Source organism: Ictalurus punctatus, chromosome 16 (assembly GCF_001660625.3).
Source record: "Ictalurus punctatus breed USDA103 chromosome 16, Coco_2.0, whole genome shotgun sequence".
Taxonomy (NCBI): Eukaryota; Metazoa; Chordata; class Actinopteri; order Siluriformes; family Ictaluridae; genus Ictalurus; species Ictalurus punctatus.
In genome coordinates this window covers 5,635,222-5,649,322 of record NC_030431.2, presented here as the reverse complement: position 1 = coordinate 5,649,322, position 14,101 = coordinate 5,635,222, and the positions used below count along the sequence as shown (strand labels likewise).

General features: G+C 37.9%; 3 protein-coding genes across 3 annotated transcripts; 2 read left to right on the top strand and 1 right to left on the bottom strand.

The window, feature by feature from the left end:
- The first annotated feature begins 518 nt into the window (after positions 1-518).
- Positions 519-4,593, top strand: LOC108276594 (dual specificity phosphatase 26). The gene is made up of 4 exons (XM_017488381.3): positions 519-680; positions 2,112-2,313; positions 2,479-2,690; positions 2,830-4,593. Exons 2-4 carry the CDS (start codon positions 2,135-2,137, stop codon positions 3,030-3,032), a joined length of 594 nt encoding a protein of 197 aa, XP_017343870.1. The 5' UTR covers positions 519-680; positions 2,112-2,134; the 3' UTR covers positions 3,033-4,593.
- A 3,710-nt stretch (positions 4,594-8,303) lies between these two features.
- On the top strand, positions 8,304-11,418 carry LOC108276547 (histone H2A.V). The gene is made up of 5 exons (XM_017488309.3): positions 8,304-8,407; positions 9,689-9,766; positions 9,860-9,973; positions 10,499-10,628; positions 11,109-11,418. Exons 1-5 carry the CDS (start codon positions 8,405-8,407, stop codon positions 11,168-11,170), a joined length of 387 nt encoding a protein of 128 aa, XP_017343798.1. The 5' UTR covers positions 8,304-8,404; the 3' UTR covers positions 11,171-11,418.
- Positions 11,419-12,016: 598 nt separating this feature from the next.
- Positions 12,017-13,552, bottom strand: ved (ventrally expressed dharma/bozozok antagonist). The gene is made up of 3 exons (XM_017488463.3): positions 13,264-13,552; positions 12,614-12,870; positions 12,017-12,358 (listed from the first exon to the last, which is right to left on the bottom strand). The coding sequence occupies exons 1-3, from the start codon at positions 13,550-13,552 to the stop codon at positions 12,017-12,019; spliced, it is 888 nt and encodes a 295-aa protein (XP_017343952.3).
- Between the last annotated feature and the right edge of the window lie 549 nt (positions 13,553-14,101).

The following is a 14,101-nucleotide window of genomic DNA, read 5'->3' as shown; positions in this document are numbered from 1 at the left end:
AATTCCAAGATGTAATGTTTCTACACGATGCGGTTAACAAGATGACAAGCACAATGTTGCTGACTATGTTATTAGTATGAAAGTTAAAGCTTTGGAAGCTGTTTGAGCAGAGTGTACAGATAAGGAGGTGAGACAGCTGGACAGACTAAAGGACTAAAGCGCTGCTGCATTACTCTCTCTAGATAGAAGCAAGAGATAAATCCCCACTTGGCAACACTATCAAGGACACTGTGGTTAATCATTTACATTTAAAACATTTAAACTCGTAAAGTAGCCTAAATTGTAGATCATATGCTGACTCTAAATATTGATGATATGCAAGTGGTTCATTTGGTATATTTCAATGAGGATTACAAGGCTCCATGCACTTGGAAAATGCATAAATATCAGCTTCAGGTTTCTGTAATCCATCCCATCACATATAGTTTGTAAAGTAGGAGGTTTCAGACAGTAAATGTCGTGTGTGGTTGCTTTAAGTCGTATGTGAATGTGCATGAAGTGGGCGTTCCGTACTGCTTCTCCTCTACAGGCTGCAGTGACACTTATTACGCAGTCCAATATGAGTCACTAAAATATGTCGGATCCATGTCTTCGTAGAGGATCTTCAGAATCGGAAAGGACGAACAAAGCGAACAAAGCGATATTTTTGTCGTTTGTTTCGAAACGGAAGTGCATGGAAGGTAAGAAGGTTTCAGACATTTTGTCTGTCCACCTCGTGCAATAAACAATAAGCGTTATGGTGCCTGTTCTATGAGCCTCTTATTAAATACGATTATTTCGACGGCCAGATGTTGGAATCCAGCTGATTATAACCGAGGGCCAATTTTAAGCCACTGTTTTCTATTTATTTCAATATGAAACCATCTATTGTGCTCTGATATACTCTATGCACGCGTGCTTGATATTTTTCTAAATTTTCTGAAATATAGCTCATGCATGAATATATATATATATATATATTTTTCATCAAACCATGCATGCACATGAATTCCAGTAAGGATCCATTATCAGTGAATGAAAAGTTCAATATTTCACTAAAAGACGTGTTTTGCTCATTTTAATGTTTGTAATTCAAAGCATTGCACAGAAAAAAAAAACACTTACAGTAGCACAGAATAAATAAAATAACAGAATTGGTTCTAATAAGAGCTGTGTTTATATACAGTAGCAAATATTGTTATATGAAAATGCATTATTTCCATTTCCATTCTACTAAATGATCCGAAGGAATGTAATCTTATAACTCCTCTGGGACTACCTAACTGCTCGATGCTGATTTGATTGTTGTGAGAGATGCACATCACTCATCTCCAAATTATTATTTCCTGGAAGTGCATTAAATATATCGTGTAAATGCACCTAGAGTGCATACAGTACTTCATGAAGGCCCCCTGAGTTCACATCTCCTCTTTCAAACTCAACTAGTTGTTGAATGATAATGGAAAAGCTGATAGATCAGGTCAATATTGAATATTTTGAGTGTCTGAATTTTTTTGAGTTAATGAGCTTTAATCGAGAGGGTGTAATGCTAGTAGGTGGAGTAGAATAGACATGGGCCTGAATTGACTTTCCACTTTTCATGCTTGATTTCAAATCATTTTAAAACACAGTCAATGTGTTTTTATGAGAAAAAGCTGGATGTAACGTGAGTAAACTCAGTGTGTGTCAGAGCAAGCGGGGGTCAGAGCACAGACAGGCAACAATAAACCATAGTCATAAAACACGGAGATAGGCGAAAGTCAAAGGAAGAACAATCATAGGCAGAAACTCGGTACACAGCTTGGACTTAAGACAATGAAGGCAGGATAAAGACTTTAAAAAACATTATAACACTGCAGGATATAAATAGACAAACCAATCAAGAACTAAACACAGAACAGGTGAACACAGTAGAATAACTAACCAATTACTGACAGAGGTGGAGACAGGACCAGAGAAGCAAAGACACATGGCAACATAAACAAAAGCACATGACATGAAAGCAGTGTTTGTGGTGCCAAGAGTTGTACCATGTGCTGAGAGGAGGAATTAATGACACTGAAATGTCCTTTTAAATTTAGGAAACGTGTACCTCTATTTCTATCATGCTTTTTTTCTTTATTTTTCCACAGAACACCACTAACAATCAGCGCAGATGGCGTTTATGTCTAGATTCTCCCGATCTCGAAGCAATTCAAGGTCTCCTAGCAGAAGGGATTCAGAAAAAGGGTGTCCTGTATTGAGCATCGCTGAACTTGAACGTCTCCTGTACACTGGAAAAACAGCTTGTAATCATGCCGACGAGGTTTGGCCGAGACTCTACATTGGAGACCAGTGAGTAGTTTATTCTTCCACACATATCCAAGTAAATGTCTTGGATATGTACTTGTGTCCCTCACCTTAGACATTGTGGTTTTTACATTTGCAGCCATGGATATAGAATGCCATGCTGTATAACACCGTTTTACACATCCATCTGCTTTACCAAAAATTTTTCAGGGACATTGCCTCAAACCGCCAGGAACTTATAAAGCTTGGGATCACACACATCCTCAACTGTGCACAGAGCAAATGGCGAGGTGGTGCGGAGTACTATGAGGGAATGAATATCACCTACCATGGTATCGAGGCCCATGACTCTCCCTCTTTCGATATGAGTGTCAACTTCTACCCTGCTGCAGAATTCATTCACAAAGCTCTCAGCATGGGAGGTAAGGCCAAAATTTTTCATTAACATGACGGCATTTTGGGTACAAGTACATTATCAATACCCCAGTGGGGACCCCAAAGTTAAGAACCTACAGTGGTAAAGTGTTCTTCAATTTATATAGTCTATATTTGACTTTATAGGAACAGTGCTTGTGCACTGTGCAGTTGGGGTGAGTCGCTCAGCAACTCTGGTGCTGGCTTACCTTATGATTCGACAGAACATGACCCTAGTAGAAGCCATTAAGACGGTCAAGGACCACCGAGGTGTCACCCCCAACCGAGGCTTCCTCCGGCAGCTCAGTGGCCTAGACAGCATTCTTCGCGCCAGTCGAAAGACAACCTAAAACCACCGGTAAACTCTGGACTCCCAGTACAAACTCATTGCATAGGCCAATGTGTGTACATGTAGTACCATCATTCACACTGTTGTTCTGTGATCAGTAGAAATGCCTTACTACATTAAGACCTCTTGAGGTGTGCATACTGCCTTATTCAGCATTAACCCTAACATTTTGTTCAAATGACCAGATCACTGAGCTTCTTTAACCAGTTTGGTTTCACTTTTCTTGAAGTGGGCTTGCATAAGTATTTACCCCATTGAAGTTCTCCACAGTGTTACAACCTGGAAGTAAAATGAACTAAATTGGGATTATTGTCATGAATCTACACAAAGTAGCCCATTTAAGTCACAAGGGAATCAACATAATTGATCAAAGTTGTAAAAGTTGTGAGTGTGTAAATATTTACCTCATTGTTGTGAAACTAGTTGCCAGCAGAAGTAACATTATTAGTTGAATGGAGTTGACTTGTGTGCAATTAAATCGTCACATGATCTCAATGCCTGGAAGACACCAGAGTTTGTAGAGAACATATCTAAACAAACAGCATCACAATGACAAGGAACTATAAAACATTTTCAAGACAAAATTCTGGAATAGCATCAACTAGGGTTTGGTTATATCTAGAATATCGCACAGCTATGACTCTAGAGGTCTCTAGAGGAGGCCGTTCACAGAATTAGTCAGAGAAGCAACCGAGTGGTCAATAGAAAGTTCAACAAAGGTGAATACTTATACAAGTCTCTGTAATTCAAATTCCAAAGCAAACAAGAAACAGTGAATGAATTATTGGTGCATATTCAACTATACAGTGCCTTCCATAATATTGGCACCCTTGGTAAATATGAGCAAAGAAGGCTGTGAAAAATTAACTTTATTGTTAACCTTTTGATCTTTTGTTAAAAAGAATTCACAAAAATACTCTGCTCTCATGGATATCCAACAATTGCAAGCACAACACAGGTGTGTATATATATATATATATATATATATATATATATATATATATATATACATATACATACATACACACACACACACACACACATATATATTGTATATATATTATACACATATATATATTATTGGCACCCCTATGAATTCATATGAGAAATCTATATTTGAAGTATATTCCCACTGATATTTAAAAACATTTTTAGTACACCTAGGAACTAGTTCAACCATGATTTCTTGTTTCACAGGGGTATAAATATGAGGTAACACAGGCCAAATTCCCTCATTCATACTGATGGATAAGACCAAGGACTATAGCAGTGATGTGTGGCAAAAGGTTGTGAGCTTCACAAAATGGGAAGTGGCTATAAGAAAATAGCACAAGCATTGAAAATGGCAGTTTCCACCATCAGGGCATTAATTAAAAAGTTCCAGTCCACTGGAAATGTTATGAATTAAGCTGAAAGAAGAGGTGTGTCTATATTGTCTCAAAAAATCTTCAAGGATCACAGCTGGAGAACTGCAGAAGTTAGTTGCATCTTGGGGTCAGAAAGTCTCCAAAACTACAATCTGAAGTCACCTCCATCACCACAAGTTGTTTGGAAAGGTTTCAAGAAAAAATCATCTACTCTCATGCAAAAACATACACTACTGGTAATTCAAATGGGATCGGGTTCTATGGTCAGATGAAACCAAAATAGAGCATTTTGACAATTAACACCAGAGGTGGTTTTGATGCACATAGAGAGGTAGCCTTATGGAAAAGTACCTCATGCCCACGGTTAAATATGCTGGTGGCTCTTTAATGGTTTCGGGCTGTTCTTCTGCCAGAGGACCTGGACATGTTGTTAGGATACATGGCATCATGGATCTATGAAATATCAGCAGATATTAAATTAAAACCTGACTTCCTCTGCCAGAAAGTTTAAAATTGGTCATGGTTGGATCTTCCAGCAGGACAATGATCCAAAACTGACCACAAAATCAAGGTCCTGCCATGGCCTTCCCAGTCCCCTGACTTGAAACCCATAGAAAACACCTGTGGGGTGAACTGAAGAGGAGAGTCCACCAGCGTGGAGCTCGAAATTTGAAGGATATGGAGAGATTCTGTATGGAGGAATGGTCTCAGATCACTTGCCATGTATTGTCCAATCTCATCAAGTATTAAAGGAGAAGACTCAGAGCTGTTATCTTGGTAAAGGGAGGTAGCTAAAAAGGGAGGTGACTAAAAAGGTGTCAATAATTGTTGCATTTCTATATTTAACAAAGATTTTTTGTGTGATAAACCTGTGTTTTGTTTTCAATTGTTTGATATCCATGAGAGCAGAGTAGCTTTGTGAATTATTTTTAACAAAAATTCAAAAGGTTAAACAATAAATAAAATTTTTCATAGCATTCTTTGCTCATATTTACCAAGAGTGCCAATATTAGTGGAGGGTACTGTAGTTCTATGTTATGAGTAGCAGTGCTGTATTTTGGAAAAACAAGCTTCTGATTTTTGGCTGTTATCAGAGTGAGGCTAGCAGCCTGAAAGGGTTCAATTATAACTGTATTCAAAGAAATACAAACAGTAAAGAGATATGGATCCACTACGTCAGAGAGATTCTTGCAACATATCTTATTATAAGCTGCTTATCCTAAGCTGCTTTGATCAAATGTGTTTTTTTGATAATACGGTTAGTATTTATTAAATCATGACCTCAGAATATTCATGCAAAATTTATGCAGCCAACTTGTGTTAGGCAGCTCTTCATGTAGCAGTGATTTGGGCCAGTTTGTATGAGTTCATGCAATGCAACAGATCTGCAAGAACATCTAACATGCCAATGAAGCATTCATTTCTGGTAATTAGGTTTTTTTAATCAACAGAAAGTATAAATTATCAATGAATTTTACAATACCTATCATTTGGTCCAGTTAGAGTTATATTTGTCCTGCCTTAACAGATGGTACTATTAGGTATTTAATATAATATTAAGTATTAGGCTATTATTACACAGTGTTTGTATATGAAAGTGTTATTCTATGAATCACCTAAGAGAGAAACATTTAATGTAAGATTTTAGTGTATTGTTTATAGGTTTGTATTGCAAATTTTGGAAATTCGGGACCACAAAAACTTCAATAAGTGGAACAATACTGCACACCAAATTGTGTCTTATGAATAGTTTCTCAGCACTCTTTAAGATCTTAAGGAGAAACAGATTTCATAGAGTAGTGGTTATACTCTGTGTGTATGTGTATACATATACCATCATAGGTATTTCTAAATCCATGAGTGATAAATACCTCAATAGTGTCAGTATTTGTAACATGCTGCATTGGTAATCATTTGCCACCAAGCCATAACTGTGTGGTGTGAATAACCTGGGCGTGATACCAAGTTGTTAGAATTAGAAATGTGATTATTATACTGTATAGTGTATTTTGATTTTAAGGTGTCTTGTGATTGGTTCTGTAACATTGTCCGTAACATCTATGGTATTGTGACACAATATCTATGACTTCAACCTTAGAAAATTCAATTATTTAAGTGGTAGGCTCTACTACATTATAACTAAATAAAATCCAAACATTACCTTCACGGATATCATCCTACAGCAGCTAAGTACTGTTATAAATGATTACGAAAAACCAGCAACATCTGTCAAACACCACTGCCCACATTGTTGTGTAAAACCATTCATCTGATTCATCTGAATAAATTGGCTGGGATTTTTACTATAACGGGATTTTTAATCATTTGGATGAGGAATCATCACAAGATCAGATATAATCAGAGGTGGAAAAAAAATTATTAACTGATACACATGGATGAAGGAAGCTGTTACATGTTTAAAAAAGAAAGAAAAGAAAAGATTCGTGCCATGAATATTTTCTTCTTCTTATTATTATTATTATTGTTGTTATTAATTTTTGCATTTCATAGCTGCATTTGGTTGATGACTGGAATGCATTTGGTTTAAAATCGAAGTGTGAAATATTGTGTAATCTGTCAGTCCACATTCATGTCTGATTTACCAAAATATACATTGTATTTCATGTTCTGTGTTTTTTTTTTTTTATATCTTAATATTATAATGGACCCTGGTTATGTCGATACTTGAATTACGGCAGATTTTTTTTTTTTTTTTACTAGCACCCACATGTCTATGAAATAAAATTGAGAAATAAAAACAAGGCCAAATGCAAGTTGTTCATGTTGTGTCATTTCAAACATGTTTTCATATTTGTATTTATGAATGCTGCATTTTGCATTTTGTACAAAAGAATGTACGTATAAATCATTGCACACAATAATTCTGATTTTCCACTTAAACAGTATAGGAACTCTACCTACCTTTCCTCTCTCTCCTTCGAACTTTTCTCTCAAAAAAATATGTGCAAAACTATTAGCACCAATAAATATTAAATAAATACAAACAAACTGGTTTATTTGTTTGTCTACATTGACTGTGCCTTGTTGCCTTTGGCCATTTCTTGTTTCCCTGGAATTCTTTACATGGGTTCAAGTAATCCTGTGCCATAATTTCCTTCATCCAATGAGCAACCTGAGAAATCACCAATAACTAGTCAGTAACTCAACAGTAACATGTTCATTAACACTGGTAGTGTATTGGATTCTTCTCCTCACATGGGAAACCAGAAATGTTGGGAATTGACCTCCACTCCTCCGGGAAGGAAAGGATTTTGACTAGACTTTTGAGTGTGGCTGTGGGAATTTGCCCATTCAGCCACGAGAGCATTAGTGAGATCAGGCACTGATAGTGAGTGAGAAGGCCTGGTACAGTACATAGTCGTCATTCATCCCAAAGGAGTTCAGTGTGGTTAAAGTCAGGGCTCTGTGCAGCCTTGGCAAACCATGTCTTCATGACCCTTACTTTGTGCAGAGGAAATTGTCATGGGGGAACAGCTTTGGGAAATAGCATACAAAAAATATAAACAAACAAAAAACAGTTGTGTGCTTCCAACATGGGGCAACAGTTTGGAGAAGACCCACATATGGCTGTGATTGTCAGGTGTCCACAAACCTTCGGCCATATAGTGTCTGAAAAGATATTTCCCAATGACTCTTGTTTTTCTCTTCCCCCTCTTTGCATGCAAATTGATGTTTGTATGTATGTTTTTTTTTATGTGACTCAATTATAACTTGTTCCATTAAAAAAAGAAAGAAATTGTGCGACTCATGATTCAACATTCAAATCCCAAACGACTTCATGCGCCCTGTATATGTACACTGCATAGGAGAAAAAAAAGAAATACATAGAAAAAATATTTCTTTATTCCCTATGTAGTGCTTTAGTGTACCCGCAGGTGCCGCCTACTGCACGAGCTGTGTGTGTGTGTGTGCGTGTGTGTGTGTGTGTGTGTGTGTGTGTGGTTTGCTTAAAACACTTTCCCGATTCGCTAACTCTGTCTGTGACATGGTAAGAGTTGAAAAACGGTTTTCTGATTTTGATATGCACATTAAACAAAAAGTGTGTTTTGCGAGTTTTTTTTCTTCACTCTTATTGCAAAATATGTTAATCTCCAATTTAAACTCCGGTTAACGGCTATTTTATATGTCAGCTAGCTAGCCTGCTAAGCAGAATCCTGTTCGCCTTTTTTACTGTTTACCGGGTTAACTAACCAACTAACTAGCTGTATGGCTAACTTCATTCGCTGAATACGCTATTATTTACCAAAAACATCTATGTTCTGGTTATATAATTTTTGTTTATTAAGCTGGCTAAATAAAATGTTGTTGTTTTTTTCGCTATGTTTGTTCGGTCGTTTACTTTGCTGTTATTTGTTTTTTAAAACCTGGACTGCATTTATTTATGAACTGTATTATTAGACCTGTAGCTAGTTAATATAGTCAGTGGGCGTGGTTTGTTTGTTTGTTTGTTTGTTTGTTTGTTTGTTTGTTTCTGAAAACGTTGTGGCAGTTTACCTGAAAAAGCATTATCAAAATGTGTGTTCCTTATCCTGTGTGTTAAAACCGCTCCCAGAGTGTTTTATTACTTTTATGCTGCAACTATTTGCCCATGATTAAAATGTTTACTTTAATCATAAACAACACCTTATGCTTTTTATCCATTTTTAATTACATTAAATGTTGTGGAACGTCCGTTAGACAATACAAACTAATGTCGTAACTCGAAAGAAGACACATTCATTCGTTTATTTTACTAAATAAATTAACATTAGATTCATCAAAGGTGGATATTGTGTGCTAATCTTCTGAAATGTTTGTGGGAGTCACATTCCGACAAGCCACATTTAAAATTAATGTGTTGTTTTAGTCTTTTTCACTACCCTGACAAGTTCTTCATCAGTAAATATTCTTCTTCAATAAATGTTAAAGACACATCTCCATACAGAAAGTGTCACCAAATCGTTATTTGTTGTTTGATTATGCGTTGTCTTTTGTTATATATTGTACACGTTGTATTGATCTGCTTATTGTTGGGCATAGATAATGTGGTGTGCCCATCATACAAGTCCCTGTGAATGAGCTGTTACTATAGAAACAATAATATATTAGAACCAGAGCACTGATATAAGCCTGTGATTTAAATTACAGCCTGAACTACTGTCAGAGCTGCTGTTATAGAATATTAATCAACACCTTCTGATCGGTCAGATTTGACAGTTCAACAGTTTTGTGATGTGAGAAATTGCAGTCTGATGTCTTTTTTACTCTTCTTAAATGCTCTGATTATTAGGCAGGAGGAAAGGCTGGCAAAGACAGTGGCAAAGCCAAGGCTAAGGCAGTGTCCCGGTCTCAGAGGGCTGGTCTTCAGGTGTGTGTTTCTTTCACGCAGTTGAAATCTGCACTACTGTACTATGTGCTATGACTTGTGTTATGTTGTGATGGTTGTGGTTTGTGTTGGAAGTTCCCTGTAGGTCGTATCCACAGACACTTAAAAACACGGACTACTAGCCATGGACGTGTCGGTGCCACAGCCGCGGTGTACAGCGCAGCCATCCTGGAGTACCTCACTGCTGAGGTAACGGTTAAATCTAGCAAGACATCAAACATGATTGTGTACAGGCACGGAATCTGAAGGGAACTTATAATCATTAAAGGTGCAAGCAGCTATTTTCGGGGGCCAAGCACCCAGACTCGGTAAGCCGCACACTGACAGACATGCTACAATTGTTGCCTAAGCAATCACAGGAAACCATAACTTTATGCAAAGGGATTCAAGAGTGATTTGTAGTTTCACTCATGATGGGTATGTTTTGATGCCTGACTTTTATGACCATAAACGTACTTTCAAATTAGGCCCAAATTTGACCCGAGCATTGCCAGTACTTGGCCCAAATTTGGTCAGCCCGTTCCTTAGACCCGCCCCAATCAGTGTGCCAAACTACACACCTTCAGTGCTTGGCCCCTATTTAGAAATTCCTTATCTTCATGACCCTCTGACTGTGTGTTCCCACTTACATATGTGTTTTCTGTGTATAGTAAATATGCACCGTATATATTACACTGATGTCATGCCAGCTTTCCCATGCATGTCCGTGACTAGGTGTTGGAGTTGGCCGGTAATGCCTCAAAGGACTTGAAGGTGAAACGCATCACACCCAGGCATTTACAGCTGGCCATTCGTGGTGATGAAGAGTTGGATTCGCTTATCAAAGCCACAATTGCTGGTGGAGGTCAGTTAAAAAGAATGTTGGACATGCTTCTGTTCTACATAAGGCTATATTCACTTGAAATCTTATCTCAAGGGAAGATTAAGGAAAAATCCCTTATTACATTTGATCATATGATGCAAACTCTGATCATCTCAGATGTTCTTCTGTGGCATATGAAGTAAAACTGAATTGTAATTCATTTTAAAATAATTGGCCTTCCACTCTGAGAAACGGATTTCAGTACACTGATTAATTTTACACATACATGAAAGTATCAATTGAGCTCAGACCTCTCTAAAATTACCCACAAGAGAAATAGAGCTATTGTGAGTTTTATTATTTTAAGAGACACAGACATTTCCCTTTGATTGGACACTGCATTTCCATCTTACTTATAGCGGTGCTATTTCTGTTCTTGTTTGAAGAAGACTAATTACGCATGTTAAGCCATTTCATTTACATCCTGGTTTTCTTAATGTGTGTTTTCTTGTGTCATGACAGGTGTGATTCCTCACATTCACAAATCCCTGATTGGAAAGAAGGGCCAACAGAAAACAGCATAGAAAGCAGTTTTTTCAGTCAGTATGGAGCGAGTAGTTGTTTGTTGTTTTATCCTTTTGTTTAGTATTTTGTAAGCATAGAATTAACAGAAAAAATAGACCATATTTTGATGTACTGTTCTTGGAGTGGGAGGGAAATATTGGAATAGTTAATCCTTTTTGAATGGGTTAACGAAAGGCACGTGAGGGCGTTCTCGGTGTATATCTGTATGTGTCCTACATCTGTTTTATACATAAAGACTTTTATTAAATATTGTGTTTCTGTGGTTATTTCATATGAGCACTGGCTTTAATTGCCTTTATATTCATACTAAGGATATCGGGGTTTAAATAGGCATAGCAATTAAAAAATCTTAATACTCATCCTAATATTCTACAGTGTTTGTGACTTCAGTCACTGATATACAGTTATTACAGGAAACTGAGCATGTACAACAGCACTTCGGTTTAATGTCAGCACATGTATATTGTGGGTGCTAGTAAGTATATATTTTACTTTATGCTACATGCATATTCTACATTAACAGTTCAATTTGCTTGGGGATTTTTGGACTATTGTACTATTTTAAATGCAGTGAAACACATTGTCTAATGAACAAACTGAAATCCAAATAAACAGATAAACATTTATTTTACAGTTCTCTGGTACATATAAACATGAACAAAATATAACTTTAAAGATTTAAGCATTTACAAGTGTATCTTTAAATATTCAACAGCATGAAAGAGAAAAATACATTCATTATAACACCCTGTGTTCTGAAAGGCACGACAAAATTAAGAAGGGATGCTTCATTAAGACAGATAAGCGATTCATCTGCAGTCCATGTGGGCTCAAACTGACAATGTTCATTGTGAGCTGAAGTACTGGTGAGAGTATGGCTGATACGGCTGCAGAAGAGCCGGATTGCTAGGGGCCACAGGAAGACCCTGAGGACATCTGTACTGGTAGAGAGCATTGGCAGACAGTGTGGGCACAACAGAAGGGGTGTAATGAATGTTGGGGGGGCACATGTAGGGACTCTGGCTCTCTTGTGCTTGGTAGTAACTTGGGAATGGTGCTGGCCTGAAGGACTGCAGCTCAGGGTAATGCATGATCTGTGATGCCACATTGGCCTGGCAGGCATGTGCTAGGGCGTCCTGCACCGTCCTTTTTAGCTTCATCCGTCTGTTCTGAAACCAGTTCCTGATCTGTGGGGAGACATAATAATTTTTAGTTTCATACTACTCTGTTCATCATAATGACCCATGTGTCAGTGTAGCTACATCATTTGATCAATGTCAAGGTGTGATATAGACCAATGCAGAGAAGAGGGCCATTACCGTCCCCTAGGTTGAGTATTTTCTAATAAGAGAATGTCTCAAAATGTTTTATTGCTCTTATACCACCTTAATACCATAACAGCCTGGATAGTAAAAGTACTATTTTAAGGCAAAACATCTCACCTGTTTATCAGAGAGATTGAGCCTCTTGCATAGATCAGCTTTGTCCTGGGCTCCCAAATAAGCATTCCGTTTGAATGCTCTCTCTAAACTGTCGATTTGCTCAGCTGTGAAGGCTGTTCTAGCTCGCCGCCCCGTGCCAGGGGAGGTTGAAGGTACTGGCTCCTTGGAGACCATAGGGGAAAGAGAACGCCCGCCTTCACTCTCATACCCGGACGTCTCCTCCTCCTCTGTCCCACTGCTGAAGCCTAACTCTGGTGCTGGAATGGAGAAAATGTGGAAAGGAAGTTGATTGAGACCATTTTAATCTCTATAGGATCAAGCTGATTGACCAACATCTTAGAAATAGAGATACAGTAAATAGCACATGGAAATTAAGAAATGTTACGTCCAGCTAACTTGCATACTCATTTTCAATGATCCATGAACAACTACTGATAAACTACTTAGAATCAATCCATTTTTAAGACGTTTTGAATGTATTAACTTCTAAGATAGATTGAAAACAAATCTTTGATTTAATGCTGAGATCAGTGAGAATGAATGAAAATGTCTAAATAAAGTAAAATGCTAACACATTTTCAATACTTTAATATATTTATATTTTATATGGCTACCAATTTTACTATGGATGTGATTAATTAAGATCTTACCATGCTGGAGGCTCTCAGTGTTGTTTGCAACAAGCTCTTTCTTTGGCGCAGTAATCGAGCTTTGTGCTGGCCCCATTGGCTCAGACTGGATCTGCTGGGATTCCATGCTATCCACTTTCCTGATGTAGAAACCAGGGAGAGTTTCTGGAACAGTCCCAGAGGTGCTGGCTCTATCACAGCCCATGGAGATGCAGGTGCTGGAATGGTTCACTGCACTAGGGCTTGATGGAGTGCTAGCACTGCTCTGGCTGCTTTGGGAGAGCCATTCGACGGAAAAGCGCCCCTTCATCATTCCACCTGCAGTCCAGCCAAAAACCAAGAAATATCCAATTAATGAAAATGGGTAAAAATGCTAAGATTCCTGATGGTCCTGGGTCTAGATCTGCAGGCAGCAGAGTTGTCTAGAGGATGGAGTCCTGAGACTGAGTGAATGAGGTAGAGTTCTGTTTGTCTTCAGATAGGTGATAACCACCTCCAGTACAGGTCTTGGGGTATTTATAGGGCTAATCCTGGCTCATTTACAATTGACTGTAGGCCAGGATCAAAGGAAACATCCTCCCTACTCTGCTCCCCACCCTTTGAGTTTTCACAAGTGTGGTAATTAAGACGTCTCAATCGCCTCTGAATGAGCCCATTAATTCCTGGCTCCAGTAAGTCTGGTGATGCACCAAGATCCCCCTCCCAACTTCCAAAAAGATCCTGTCTCCTCTCTGATGGTAAAACGTCTGTCTGTGTTTACGTATACTCAAATTTTCATATCTTCTGAGATAACTGATGAACTCAATTGTTAAAAAATTGATATACAGTAGCTCTTCAAATCTCAAATATTGCTGGTTTA